This window comes from Lutzomyia longipalpis, chromosome 3, assembly GCF_024334085.1.
Source record: "Lutzomyia longipalpis isolate SR_M1_2022 chromosome 3, ASM2433408v1".
NCBI lineage: Eukaryota > Metazoa > Arthropoda > Insecta > Diptera > Psychodidae > Lutzomyia > Lutzomyia longipalpis.
In genome coordinates, this window is record NC_074709.1 from 20,496,419 (window position 1) to 20,511,667 (window position 15,249).

At 33.0% G+C, this 15,249-nt stretch overlaps 2 protein-coding genes across 7 annotated transcripts in view; one reads left to right on the forward strand and one right to left on the reverse strand.

The window, feature by feature from the left end:
* The window catches only part of LOC129792615 (ecdysone-induced protein 74EF), a 212,435-nt gene extending 197,505 nt beyond the window's left edge, over positions 1 to 14,930 (forward strand). For all 6 annotated transcript variants that reach the window (XM_055831844.1, XM_055831845.1, XM_055831847.1 and 3 more), the window contains one exon: positions 9,089 to 14,930. In XM_055831844.1, coding sequence (XP_055687819.1) covers positions 9,089 to 9,633 — 545 coding nt within the window. In that variant the 3' untranslated portion in view covers positions 9,634 to 14,930. The remainder of the gene's footprint in view (positions 1 to 9,088) is intronic.
* Positions 1 to 15,249, reverse strand: part of LOC129792688 (ARL14 effector protein-like) — a 693,823-nt gene that overhangs the window by 177,874 nt on the left and 500,700 nt on the right. The gene's annotated exons all lie outside the window — the stretch shown is intronic.

The window sequence follows — 15,249 nt, forward strand, 5'->3', positions numbered from 1 at the left end:
TCGCCACAGTAGTTGATGGCAATAAAAGAAACGCGCGATCTTCTCTCTTGCTTAAAAAACATAGAGTCTTCCTCAATAAACAACTTCCTTTGTTTCAAGATGGCCGTATGTCTGGCATTTTTTTTTGTTGTTTTGTTGTAAAACTTACTGGCACATTTTCCATGCGGAGACAAATCTGTCGTGATCGTGCACCTCTGTGTGGAGGGAAAACCCATTGGCATTTTGTCTTTTGCCACGAAAAATTCTCACAACTTTTGTGCAATTTTCGCGCGCTGCCTGTTTACATTCAATTCCGTTTTCAGCTTCACGTTCCATTTCATTGGTACTAATAGCGCCATCTCTGTCGCACCCATATCAATCCCAACGGTGCCGCCATGGTGTCCGACTAGTGCGGAAGATGGCAAAATTCGCGATCGTGTGTTGGAATTCTCCGTGCGATCGCTGTGTTGGGGCCGATTTTCGCATCCCAGAGAGATCGAATATATTTCGCCGACAAAATGCGCGAAATTTTTGCAACATTTCGCACACATACGCTGTGCTGCCATCTAGGCGCGCATGTGGTTGTGTTATGCTGCATCTATACCGTTTGCTTTTTGTCGTGACCTTCAGAATATGCGCAAAGACGATGTGTCGATGACCACTATGACGATCGCGGAGAGCGATATTTTTTCCTCAAACATCGCCACAGTTTTTTTTTCCCTCAAGCTCGCACCCGTGTAGGAAAAAAAAATCACCACTGATCTTCTTGTCGGGTTTTTTTTTCATACTCAGAGGCAGGATCATCGTTGTTTATTTGGGTGTTTTGGCTGTCTCGCGATCACACTGATGCAGGTTTTTCGGACAGCAGTGCGGAAAAAATTCCACTATCTAACTTTCAGTCTGTGGCAGAAAATGATCGTTTTACAAATATAGATCTTGAGATGATCATTTATGACTCAAACTAGATCAATTTATGTCTGTTGTGATACTTTATGTATTGTTTTTCTCACTTTTAACCTTTTCTGGCTTATTATGAAGATAAAGTGGTGAGAAATTCTTAAGGAAAAACTTTTCTAGAATTTTCTTAAATGCATATGGCGGAATGCCAAGCGTCAGTATTACATAACCTCAATTTCCGGTTTAAAAAACACAGAGAAAGAAACATAGAATGCGCAGATTTTTTTATTTTTAGATCTGATTGATGGGGAAAAATAATAAATTTTCTCATATTAACCTAAGAACAGTCATTTGTGACAATTTTCTACCCCTTTAGTATTTCTTAAAGCTTCCTCTAAACCTCATTTACTCAGATTCCTTCCAACCCTTTTCCGTATCTCTAATATATTGAAACTTCTTCGTCAAATCAAGCGTGATGAGGAGGAAAAAATCCAAATAACATTGGTCATGATTGTCACCATTATTCTATATGCCCCGCCCGTGGTTTTCGAGGGTTAAACTGCAACCCTCCTGACGAGGGGTGAGTGCGTGAGATGATGAAGAAAAATGGAAGAAAGAATTTGTTTCAATCCTACATGTGGGATCATCTGAAAATTCTCCATATTCTCGTTCTTTTGTCCTCTATAAGGAAAAAAACATATTTTTATCGGCCCCCTCAATGCCTTATTATGCACACGGACCATATCTTGAACCCGGCATTACCACACAATAATTAATCGCAAATCTCATTGGAGCGGAACTCTCAAGTGACCCCTCTGCACAAATATTGCCCACAATCGTTAATTTTTATTTTTGAAAAAAAAGTTGACTTATTTAAGAAGAATTTTCATAACAATTTCTCCTATCTCTCGGCGGTCCCCATTTTCTGTCACACACTGCAAATTTGCTGCTGCTCCCGAAGGTGTGATAAAAGCTCTTTTTTTACTCGCTACTTGCCATACATATTCGCGAGATATGGGAACTTGCAAGACGATGTGATTTAATTTTTTTCTCGGGCCACTTGCAGTGTCAGGCGATCTGTTTTTTTTTGTATTCACCCCAAGTCAGAGCAAATTTGAGGAGATCAGCAACGAAGTTCCGTAAATAGATTTTTTCCTCATACATTTTATTCGCTGTGTTATCGTTTCAAAATTCACTGTCTCTGCTAAATTTATCACCAAGTCATGTGAATAACATTCTCAATATTTAGTCCATGTGATTAAAAAATGCATGTGGATGTTTTTTTTCATTGCTTGTTGAAGTTTAATTAAAGTTCTCATGAGAATTTCTTGGATTAGAACTTAAATAATTAACTTTATAGAATTTTCCCGCTAGATGTCGTCATTGCAGTTGGGATCCTTTTTGAGACCTCTTGCGGAGGAATTTAAATCAAAATTTAAAAAAAAAGAGCATTTTGTGCTGAAACCGTTGAAATATTAATTCATATTCACAAAATTCAGACAAATCATTAAAATGAAATGAAAATTTCGCGATGAGAATAAACAATCAGGGTGTACGAGAGAGGCACACACAGAAAGAAAACGATATACGGAAATAGCAGCAGGAAATAAAAGAACACTTAAATGCCATCCAGACAGTTAGCTCTCTTTAGCACTGAGCACTCAGCACGGGATTGCGCTGTCCCGGACTCGGAGGGAGATGGACGGGAGGGAATAAAGCGCGGAAAATCAACTTCAAAGCCTGCAATCTTGTTTATTTCTTACCATTCTCCCATTCGCGCGATTCTTCCTTCTCGCGCATGCAACCCGCAGCATCCGCCATAGTAAAAGAGGAAGACTCTGTGAGCGCGAGGAATGGGTAAAAAAAATTGCATGAAGTTGAAAAAAAAGGGGGAACAGGATTTTGCAAGAAGGTTCTCTCGGAGTCTTCTTTACTCGGGTTTGACCTTCTACCGAGCGATCACCCTAGAAATCCACTGACACCAACTAATCGCGGGCGCTGCAGCTCCTCTCATGCACATCATTCCCGGCAACAAACACATCTCGCGCGCCATTCTATTTTCTCCGCGCACCATCCAATTGACAGACCCACAGCGTTCCCAAGCGCGTCTTTCCTTTTTTTTTAGCTTCTCCTTCTTAAACATTTATTTGTGTCCCAATGTGTCATTTTCTCTTTCTGCGGTGCAGAAAAAAAATCCCACATAAGCAGATGTAATTACCGGGAGTTTTTCTTGCATTTTATTCTCTGGGGTGCGTTTTGCGTGCTCATTTGCGAAGATTGAGATGACATTTTGGCGCTGGGGGGAACACTTGAGGCGAAGAAGGTTTTCTCTGAATTTCTGCGGGACTTCTTGGAAAATTTTGATCATTTGTTGTTCTTTTTATTAAATGAAAAGACGGAAAAGAGATTCCCCAAAAGAGGTCCAATGGCCGTTATAAAAGAATTTGAGATTGAGGTTAGGTTTTGGTAGCGTGGGTGGCGCTGCTTTCACTGACAAAGGTTAATACTTACTTCGTCAAGCTTTTAGTACTGTAGTTCTAAATTATTACCAAAGGCTTGCATCCTCTAGAAAAAATTATTTCTGGATCTGGACAATAACTTGAAATTAAAACAACGAAAATTTTCAAATACCGAAGAAATTCAACGACTGTGCTATGTAGATGGAGAGTTTTTGTAGCGCTTTCAGCAACGTTTCGGTTTATTTTAATTATTTATTAATTATATATTTGTAAACCAAAGCATTGCTGAAAGCGACAAAACGATCGTTTTATTGAATGGGCTGGTTCCCGAATTTCCGAAAGAGGGCGTGCGTATGTGAAGAACCACACAAAACAAAGACTGTGTACACAAATGTCGAGAATTCTCGCCCTGAGGGCGTATTACGTAACTCTTCGGCCCATAAGAACTGTACAGCTACCCAGCACTCTGAGAGTTACATAATACGCTCTCTGTTTTCCGTAAGGCGAACAGGGAATTCCTCCTTTTTAAAAACCGAGTTGCTCCGGACTATTCAAGGGCTGACATCGAAGTTTTAAGGCCAATGCTTCTGAGAGGAAATATTCCATCACGATTCGTAAATGGGAAAATCCGTTCAGAATTCATATTGCTTGACTTAGAAAAGACGGGCATTGCAGATATAGCCGAAAATTATTGCACGTGTAAGACCGTGGTGAATAAGCGGAACCTCCTGATGTCTAAACTTTGCGTTGTGTGTCTGTGGCAAAAGATCTTATCAGGAAGAGGTAGGGGAGTTTTACTGAGATTATTGAGGCAGAGCTAACAGAGCTACCAATCCTCTCAAAGAAGGATTTGGTGAAACTGTCAGGACCATTTCAACTCAAACAAGCAGAGTCCTATTACGCTGAGTGCGTATTATGTAACTCTCCGAGTGCTGGGTGGCCCATAAGAACTGTACACAGCTACCCAGCACTCGGAGAGTTGCATAATACGCCCTCAAATATATATTAAGATTTATTATTTATCATTTATTTAAAAACCGAAGCATCGCTGAAAGTGACAAAACGATCGTTTTATTGAATGTTTCCGAACAAACCAACTCAATTTTTAAGCACAATTAGAATAAAACTCCCTCAGGAATCGTTGTTTACTTCACGCTTTACCCAAGCAGTACAAGACTACTAATCCTGGATTATATAATTTGTCATTTCACTTTTATTTAACCCCCTAAACTATCTCAGTTGAAGCTCTTTAGATATAAATCGTGTTCTTTGATATGAAAATGAGATTGGGAACACGAGATTCCCTCAAAGCGGGAGGAACACGTGAAAATGTTTGTGTATCATCAAAATACGATACCAAATGCCATTTATGTGAGATTATCAGTTAGCAATGCCTGATAAAAATTCGCCAATTTGTCGTTCTTTTGTGCGATTTGCAACATGAAAATTAGCACCTGCCTCACCCACACCAAAGCCCTCTCTCTGGTCAAGCGTCTTCCTTCCAAGCAAAGTCTCAGTAAAGTGCATGAGACCATTTCTTTTTCACACTGTTGTTATGCAATCTGGAGGGCAATGTGTCTGTGTGAAAGCACTCGAAGAGTCCGTGCCACTTGGCACATTTCTACCCGGAAATACACACTCTCTTATCACACCAAAGCGAATTAATGCCGCGCGACTCTATCGTCGCTAATTGGCAGCCAAATTGGCAACCGCGGAGCAATGTGGGGGTGTTTGCCAACGTAGACTTGGGCAAAACGGAGATTGCACGGAGAGCAATGAGAGAATGTGGAGCACATTTCGATGCTTTATTTTTCTCAGAAAAATCACCCTTCCCCTTTTATCTCATATTTGTGGGGAGTTGTGTGTTTGCAAAAAAAAAGTTGCAGAGAAGCAAAGATGCGTGAAGAAATGCACGAAGGAAACCCGCGAGATTTGCACAAACACACAAACCCAGGGAGGAATAGAATGAAAAAGGAAGGAGGCAAAAATGAAGGTCAATCGCGCAGAATGGCTGTTTCCTGGTCATTGGCTGCAACCCGATGCTTCGCGACTGCAAATTCTGAGTTGCAGATGAGCACGACATGTTTTCTGTTGAATATCTCTATAAAGAATAGTTCTAAAAGGGGCTAAGCATAATCAATTTTGTGTGCATTCCGAGGCCACAAAACGCAATTGAGGTCATCTGAGTGTTTGTGACCCAATTTTCCGCTTTACCATAAGAGATTTCACAATGAGAGTTTTATCAGCTTATTTTATCTCCATGTGAAAATTTTCCGTCTTCAACGATTGCTTCAGATACGCACCTATGCTGTTCTAGAATCATATCATTTTCACATATAGCAAGATTTGAGAGGGGAATTTGGAATTCAAAATGATTAAGTGTTGAGTTTTAGGGAAGAAAGTTCGTAAAAAAGATTTCTTAGCAATGAGTCGCGAAGGAGTCGCCTAGTAGTCATGTAGAGTTACAAATCGTCTAGTCGTATGATTTTCTGTAATTCTACTTTTAATTATTAATTGAGAAAAATTGAAAAGTCGGAGATTAATGTTGCAAGCTATCAGTGTTATTTTAACCCTTTCGTGTTCTTAGAGTCATAAATAGACCCAAACGTTAAACATTTCATTTTCTCAAATTTTTATGAATTTAATTGTTTTTCCAAGCTAAAATTCATTAATTTCACGCAGAAGAGGTCAAAGAAAAACGTTTTTCCTGAGAAATGTTCTCTGAGATCATGAAATTAATATCACGATAAAAAGAGCACATGTTTCAATGTTTCTATGTTTCACGTGAGCGCGAAACATAGAGTCGTTCACCTCATTGTGAAACATTGCTTTATTCGATCTTTTCATCATGATATTCTTTGGATATTATCAGAGGATATTTCTCAGTTTAATTAAACGTCTTCCTTCACCAAATGATACAGATTCGAATAAATAGAATAGAATGTTTCACGTTTATATCAACCCCAATAGATGAGAATATATTAAAACAAAATCAACAAAAAGTCTCTAAAATGCGCAGGACCTTAAAATTAAATTATAAATCTTGATGGAGGCGCCTGGTAGTTGCCGAATAATTATGGAAATTCTAGGAAATCTCTCTTATTTCTATCAATCTCATCGAAACTTTCATCAAGATATCAACTAAGCCTAGCCAGTCAGACACGAAAAGAAATGCAAAATCAACAAATTAACCTTGAACTAAATATAGATATTTTTTTCCTAATCTACCTGGAAATTCTTTCGGGGTGACTTTCCATATTTCTTTTACTGGATTTTTCCAGTTCCTAAACACACCTGGCTCTAACTATCCAGACTAAGACAAATTGCACAGTGTGTACGTTTTTTTTTTATAACTTTGTTTATCAAGATCACATTGCCAAAACACGGTCTTGTGCTCTCTTATCAGTCTTCCCTCTTCCTGCTTATTTTTTTCTGTGTTCTCTTTGTAAAATTGACGTTGTATTTGTAGTCTCAAATATTTTCTTGGGGAATTCAATTAAAATTTCTCTCTTTTTCTAATCTTGCTATTAGGAAAAAAAAATTTGAAGAAACTGCGAAAATAGTGGCGCGATTAGGCGTGATTTTGTACAATGAAAAATTACAGAGATATTCTAAACAACTTGACCATCTGACATTAAGAAGAAAAGACGAAAAACCACAACAGGAAAGTCTAATTGGCTCCAATTTCTTGATAACCATTTCACTTTTCTATCGCAATTTCTTCTAACAAAAAAAAAGAAACAAACAAGGGAAGTTTTAAATTTTCATCCTGGCTCTTGATGAAGATGTCACGCTTCGTTCTAGGCTGCAGGAAAAGCGTTTTTCTAACCAGATTTAGGCAGTTTAGAAAAAAAAAAAACCAAACCCCATTTTTTGCCTCTAAACCCCAGAATCTATCAATTTAGACAATTTGCCGAATTGTTTTTCTTATGGGAAATACTATATAAAAGAAGAAGTAAAAAAAACCTTCGAGGCATCTCTCCTGACCCCCACGATGGAGATCCACATAATCACACACAGAGTATGGGGTCAAAGTCACATCAAGGTCCCGCGGGCCTGCCCCGCAAAAATTTCTCCGCGCACTTCCCCCGAAAAATTGGGAAGTGAAAATGAGTAAAAATTCACAAATCCGATAAGGTCGCGCTTTATGACTTTCGCGGGTCGCGCAGCAATGGAGGAAGCGCCAAATGAGGAGCAAATTGCATTTTAGCAAAAAGGCAAAACAAAAAATTAACGCGCGGCTTCATCTGTGTGCGAGACTTCCTCTTATCAATTTTCAGTAGCAAAGCAGCAGCCAGATTCCCCAAGGTCAGGAGAAGTGCTTTAGAAAGCACACCAACTGATAAAGAGCCCCTCCATTATCTCTCTTTTCTTTTCTTCCACCCAACTCTCACTTCCTTCTATGCGATGGACAAACTTTCAGAAGGAAAAGTTTTAAGAAAGAAAAATGAACTTTTACCCACTTTTGCAGTGTTTTGACGCATTTCTCAAGGAAGTGCCATTGATAATGAAATGTCGGTTAAAGTTTTAAGTTTTCCAGTTTGGTGTTTTATTTTCTTGGACGAGTTTTTTAAAAAAAAATACTTGAAGTTCTCAAGCATAGAATGAACTAAATTCCCTGAATCTAAACTTTATTTTTAAGTTTTATTTTAAAGAATTTTTAATTTGGCAAAAGGATTACAATTTTTTTTAAGAAAAGTTCTTCAAAAGCGTCATGTTAAGGACTTATATAAATCTATTGATTAGACTAAAGCATACGCAACTTCTGTTGAAAGTTCCTTTATTGGAAAGATATTTAGGAAATTAAAAAAAATCTTTTGTAAATTAAAAATACTTCAAGATCTTTTGATACCGGATTTAGATAAGTGTTTTGGTTTTACTATATGAAAAAAAATTTAAGGGAAATGGGAAATAATCTGATTAGATGGATAAAGATATCATTCGGGAATCTCTAAAATAAGTTTATTTACAACTTGGGAAAAACTGTAAAGTAGAAATTGGTAACAGACTGGTCTTTGCTATCTGATTTAGATAAGTTTTTTGGTTTTACCCAATAAACAATAGAAAATCTCTTTCCTTTTTAAAAACACTTTGAAGAGAATTAAAAACTAATTTAAAAAAATATATATTCCTTGGATAAATAAATATTTTGAACAGACTTGTATTTTTTGCTACCCGATTTGAATAAATTTCTTTTTATGTTCTACTCAATGATTAAGGAATAATTATGAGGAAAACCCCTTTTTCACTCAGGAATCTCTAAAAATATTTATTTAAAAATTTGGCCAATTTAGCAAATAAAATATGTAATTTAAAAAATAAAAATTATTTACAAATCTATATTTTTTGTCTGATTTGGATAAGTTTTTTTTTCAGTTTTACCCAATTAAGTAAAAATTCTCTTCAAAAATCTCTGGAAAGAAATAAAAGTTTTAGAAGGAAAAAATCTTTGATAAATAAAATTATTTACGGAACTATTTTTGTTACCCGATTTAGATAAGTTTCTCAACGATGCAATTAAGTAAAACAAAATCTTCATAAAAGTAATAATAATTTATTAAGAATATTTTTTTATCTCGGAAGTATTTTGTTGTCTTTAGATATATTTTTTAATTAACTTATTTAACGGTTTTACATAAAAAGACTTAAAAAAAAAGAAAAATGCAAGAGTTCATCCTTCAGATTTTTTATATCTTAAAAATATAAAAAAATAAACAATTTTTATAAAAAAAATATATTTTTATTAATTGCAGTGCCAGACAGTTACTACCTGCATTCGATGAATGGCAGCTATCCGCCATCGCACTTTCCCACACCCTCCCCAGCGCGGGTGGGTCCCCACCAGGCCCTCCATCCGCAGAGTGTGATCCAGGCGGCAACGTCGAGTGTGGGCGACGACATATCCTACATGCTGGAGCTGGGCTTCCAGCAGCGTAAGCTGAAGAAGCCGAAGAAGCCCCGCATTGAGATGGGTGTGAAGAGGAAGAGTCGCGAGGGGTCCACCACGTATCTCTGGGAATTCCTGCTGAAGCTCCTCCAGGATCGTGAGTACTGCCCGCGGTATATAAAGTGGACGAATCGCGAGAAGGGTGTGTTCAAGCTGGTTGACTCGAAGGCTGTGTCGCGACTGTGGGGCCTCCACAAGAATAAACCCGACATGAACTACGAGACCATGGGTAGGGCTCTGCGCTACTACTACCAGCGTGGCATTCTGGCCAAGGTGGATGGTCAGAGGCTCGTCTACCAGTTTGTTGATGTGCCGAAGGATATCGTTGAGATTGACTGCACGGGTGCGTAAGCCACACGCGCCCCCTTCCGCCAACACCTCCGGATTCCCCATGTATCCGGACAAGTTATCTCTCTTTTGCCCCCCAAATCTCTTTGTGAACAAACTCAAACAAAAAAAAAACAAAACCTTTATTTATTTTCTCATAGCCACTCAATGCGATATTCCTTCGCCACCATCTCACCTGTAAAAGGGAATTCTCTGTATTGAACCCACATTGAATCTTCTCATGAGGGAGGTTCGCAAAAATCACCTTTAAGTGTATAAAGATTATAAATTAATTTCTTTTTAATGAAAAAAACAACAACAAAGTGAAGAAACCCTATTTTTAAAGAAATAAGAAAAAAATTGAGATACAAAATAATTGATATAAAAATGAAATCATCTGTGCAATGAACCAAAATAGATGTAAAAAAATTAAAGTAAATTTATATTATTAATTAAAAAAAAAATTAGTCGTAAATGATCGTTAATTGTATAGATTTTAGATGAATGAAAGAACAAAATAGATAAGTAAGTTTTTTCACACACACACAATTCAAAATGAATGAATGATTAAAAAAAATGGCTAATATTTTAATGGCGGTTGAAAAAAAAACGATTTGACGAAAGTTTATGCTGATTTTGAAGAGAAATTTGACAAGTAGCGAAAGTAAATGTCATTCTCCGACATCTGTCAAAAAGTTAATGTCAAATTGTGACGTTTTATCTTCAATTGTCACTCTACTTCTGTCAAATTGACTAAATTCTCTTCATCGTCATCTAATTTTCGTTAAAAAAAAATTCTAGAAAAAAAGCGTGAAATGGAAAAAACGTTATGAAAGATTTGAAAAATCACTGTACAAAAAAAACAAATCACATTTATCCCACATTTTAATGCTAATGAATGACAAAAAGACATGGAAAAGGTAAAGAGAAAAATGGCGGAAAAAAAATCTTCTAAAAACGAAGGAAAATGTTAAGAAAATATTGAATTTTTCATTAAAACAAAAACAACCCCCGGCATCTCAACGAAAATTGAATAAAAAAATATAGCAAAAGGAATGTAGAAAAAATGTGTCAATGGTTTAAAAAAAAATGTCTCTTAGAAATAAAACTTAAAACAAAAAAGAAATCAAAGAAAATATCGAAAAAATTCACTTGTTGTGTAATTTTTGAATGTTGAGAGGAAAGTCTTTCCCTAATTTTAGGAGAAAAAAACGTAAGTAAAGGAAATAGATAAATGTTTCACCCTATGTTGATGTTGCCACTTTTACATAAAATAAAAGAGAAAAAATAGTGAAATAATTAATTTTTTTCCAGTGAATATAGCAAATAAAAAATCGTTTTGATAAAAGCCGTTTTTTGTAAAAGCAAAACATATTTATATTTGTTACATATTTTTCAAAGAAGAAAAAGTAAGCAAAAGTTGGAAAGAGATCGTTCTTAAGAGATACAAAAAGAAAATATTAAAAAAAAAAAGAATTGTGATTGATATAGAGTGTAAGAATTAAATAACAAAAAAAATAATGTGAGGAATTCTAACTGACTTTGGTACAAGGAGCAATAATTTAGAATTTTTATCGAATATTTTTTTTCTTCTTCATCGAGAAAACTTTTTTTTTCGGAATTTTCTGTTTGGAAATGCTGATGAAACGCCTTGAATTTGTGATGCGGGATTTTGATTGGGAAACTTTTAAAAATCGTGGATTTATTCTTCGATTTTCTGAGCAATGCTAAATAGAACAGAATCGTATGACTTTGGGGGGATATTTTCTGATTTATATATTTTTTAATTCATTTTGTCTTGGGGGAGATTATATGCGATCAAAATTGAAAATTTGAATTGATTTTTTATTGATTTTTTTTGGTTGATTTCTGGAATGTGTTTGTAAAAAGGGGAAAAAACTTTTATTTTCGAAATCTTGTAAAAATCTTGAGATTGCGATCTTTTGTCTAATATTTCTAGCAATTTTTTTAAATCAAATTAGACTAACTAAATTAAATATTTAAAGGTAAAAATCATTTAAAAATTTCTTTTACATTCAAATTTTTGAAATGCTATCTTTGTATAGAATATAAGATTGCAAGTTCTACAATAGAGATCGCGAGATCGCAAAATTTCAAACATTCAAACACAAAGATTGGCACCTCTATTCAACTCTTTATTAAAAAAAAATATACCTAACTATTTTTTATTTATTTTATTTCATTTTCTTTTGATAAACTATTGCTTTGTTCTTGATTTTCTTTCATAATTTTATTTAAAAATTTTTCATTAATTCTTTAATTAATATTCTTTGACTATTATGTATTAGATCTATTTTCTATACAAATGTTTCATTTTTCTTTTAAATATCTTTTACTAAAATTAATTTTCTTAAATCTATCAAAGAAATTTTAACGTTAAGATTTTTTAAAAATCTTTGAAATTGCGATCGCATATTTTTTACCCCAAAAACTTATTCAATAAACTTAAAAAAATATTTTTTTTTCTTTTAAATGTTTGTTTAACTGGACGGTGCTTTAAGTGAATTTTCTCGTGGGCCTCTGACTTGTGAATCAAGAAACGAAAACGGGACGAAAATTGAGTGAAAATAAGGGAAAATTAACTACGAAATGGAAATTTAAAAACAAATAAAGATCTTTTAGTGTCTATCTCTAACGGAAAATTGTATAGTTATTAAACATTTTGGCACTCACTTTAATTTTTCGGTCAATTATACTTTAACAAAAAAAAATAAAATATTTAAGATATTAAAACAATGAAAGCACAATTAGGCATGCAAATTCGAAAATATTGAATTCGAAAGTTTTTTTTTCAAGCAGTGTGTAAAGAAATATCGTAAATTAAAAATTTAATCATAAAAAATAATTAAAGAAATTAATCGTAAATTGAGTGTAATTGGAATAAGAATAAAAAAAAGAAAGAAGAATTTTTGAAAATGATAAATTTTTTACACAATTTTTTATGAAAATAGAAATTCAAAATGTATAGAAAATTTAGACAAAAAAAGGAAATCTTTCTGAGCAAGATTGTAGTGAAAAAAAAAACAGAAGATTAAGTAAAGTTGCTGTAAAAATTTTTGTGCTTCTTGAGGGATGATCTCAGATTTATTTTCCGATTTAAAAGGATCAAAGGAAGGATGTCTGTGTAAAATTTATTGCATTTTAGCTTTGAGATCCTCAATAAGCTTAAGGCGTCTAAATGAGAATGAGAAATTAAAAAAGAAAGATAGAAAAAAAACAGAATATTTGAGTACCTCATCGAGAACACTTGCTACAAAATAAAACTCAACAAAAAATATAGAAAATAGAATTATCTAAGAATTAAATCTGATTTTTTTTTCATTTGCATTTTTTGTACATTTTCTTGTGTTTTTTCCCCATGCCCATTGCTGTTTTAGAAAAGTAATTTAAATTTTAAATGAAAAAAAAAAAAAGAAATATAAAACATAATCTTCGGTTTGCGTCCAACGAATTTGTGATAAAGATTTAAAGAAGAAAAAACAAGCGAAAAAGTAAAGATAGAAAAACACAAAACATTTTTTTCATCAATTTTTTTTATTTCAATCTTTAATATAAAAAATCATAAATTGTTCTTTTTCTCAAATCTTTATAGAGCAACTTTTTACAAATTAAAAAAATAAAAATCATCATACACCGTTAAACTTCTTTTCTTTGGAATGAAAGATCATTAAAATAATAATAAAGAAAAAAACTTCTTTGGAAGTACATTTTTTTAAAGTTTATAAAATAAAAATTGAAAACTAGTGAAATTTTTTGCACATATAGGCAAATTTTTGGACAACTCGTGGACCTCAAAATATATTCGTAAAGAAAAAAATGTGAAATGAAAAACAAGAATTATAAAAATTACTTAAAAAATATTTCTAGACAACTAAAAATCACGAAAAAAAATCATTATTCAGTACTATTGGAACATAAAAATATACTCTTAAAAATATAAAATAAAAAAAAATATGTACAACTTTTTAAAACTGCCGAACAATTTATACACACAAAAGAATCTTTTTTACAAAATAAATAAACAAAAAATAGGAAATTTTTTGATAAAGAAATGCATCTTCCTGGTTTTACAACAACAACAACAAAAACTCTTCAATAAAATACGAGAAATATGTTTTTTGAATGAGACAAAAGAAAACAACAAAAATAAAACTATAATACAAATTGAAAATAGCCTTTCGATGTATGAGAAAAAAATAGAAATATTAAGAATAAAAAAATACAATTAAATCAAATATTTAATGTACTGTCATGCAAAAAAATGAAACATATTATTAAGAAAAAAAAACAAAACTTATTGAAGAATAGAAATTTTATTAAATTTAGATCAATTTCACAAAACAAAAAATATTCAAATTAAAGGAAAAAAAAACGAATCGTAAAAAATATTTGCATATTGGAGGGTGAAAATTTTTCTTATATAAATGTAACAAATATTTGAATATTTATACTTAAAAAAAATCTTAAAGATTGAAAGCAAAAAAAATGTGAAAGCGATATGGAAAAGACTTTTTAAAAATGAAAATTTTTACCACAAGACTCTTGAGATTGAAAATTAAAAAGAAAAAAGCTAAATTATGGGCAGTTTTTGAAAAAAAAAAGAGAAAAAATAAATTTAAAGAAATAGAAAATTACAGATTTTCTTTCAAAATTTCATCAAAAAATTAAACAGATTTCACAAGCAGCTACAAAAAGTTTTAAAAAGAAAATAAATAATAATTTTATGTTTCAAGCACGGGGTGATATTTTCAACTTTTTAATCAAAAAACCATGTGAAAACTTAAAAAAAAAACTCACTAAACATAAACGGAAATGGTGAAATGCGTTGAAGAAGAAGAAAAAAATGGATGATAAAATCAATTAAATTATAGTAATTAACAATCTTAAGAATTAGTGTTTGGAATTATTATTAAGAGTTTATATATAATTTGTACATAAAACAAGTGAGAGTATAAATGTAATTATTTTATTTTGTAATTTCCAAAAAAAAAAGCAAAGAAAAATTATCCTGAAATTTTTCAGAGAGCAACTTCTTTTTATGTTGTACATTATTCTTTCTTTTATAAAACCTTGTAAGGGACCCCCATTTTATGTTCATTTTCTCTTTTGTCCCTTTGGGATAGAAGAGAAATTTGCTGTAGTAAGTTATGTTTTATTTGTAAATTTTTGGTGAGAATAAAAATTGTACATTTTTAATTTCTATTTACTCCATTTTTTCTGTTAAATTATAAGAATAATGTAATTTCTTCTCTTATGTAATAATTATCAAAATAATATAGTTTTTATTGAGAAAAAAATCACGATTGTTGTTTTTATTTATGTTTATATTTGTATTGAAAAAAAGGACGCAGCGTTGAGGCGCCATTTTGTTTTCTCTGAGTGAGCTTAAAGTGGTTATCTTAAGAAAAAGTTACTTTTATGATTTTTAGAATAATGAAAATGGATATTAAAGACTATTAATAATTTATTAACCTTTGTGCTGCCATGAGAGGTAGGTGACTGACCCCAGATGGATCGGATTTTTGAGTGCAAATCTGGCGGTTAATATTCTAAGATGGCGTTCGAAGCAATTGCAAATGGCTGGATAAAAGACTCTTAAATTCACTGTTGTTCGCTACT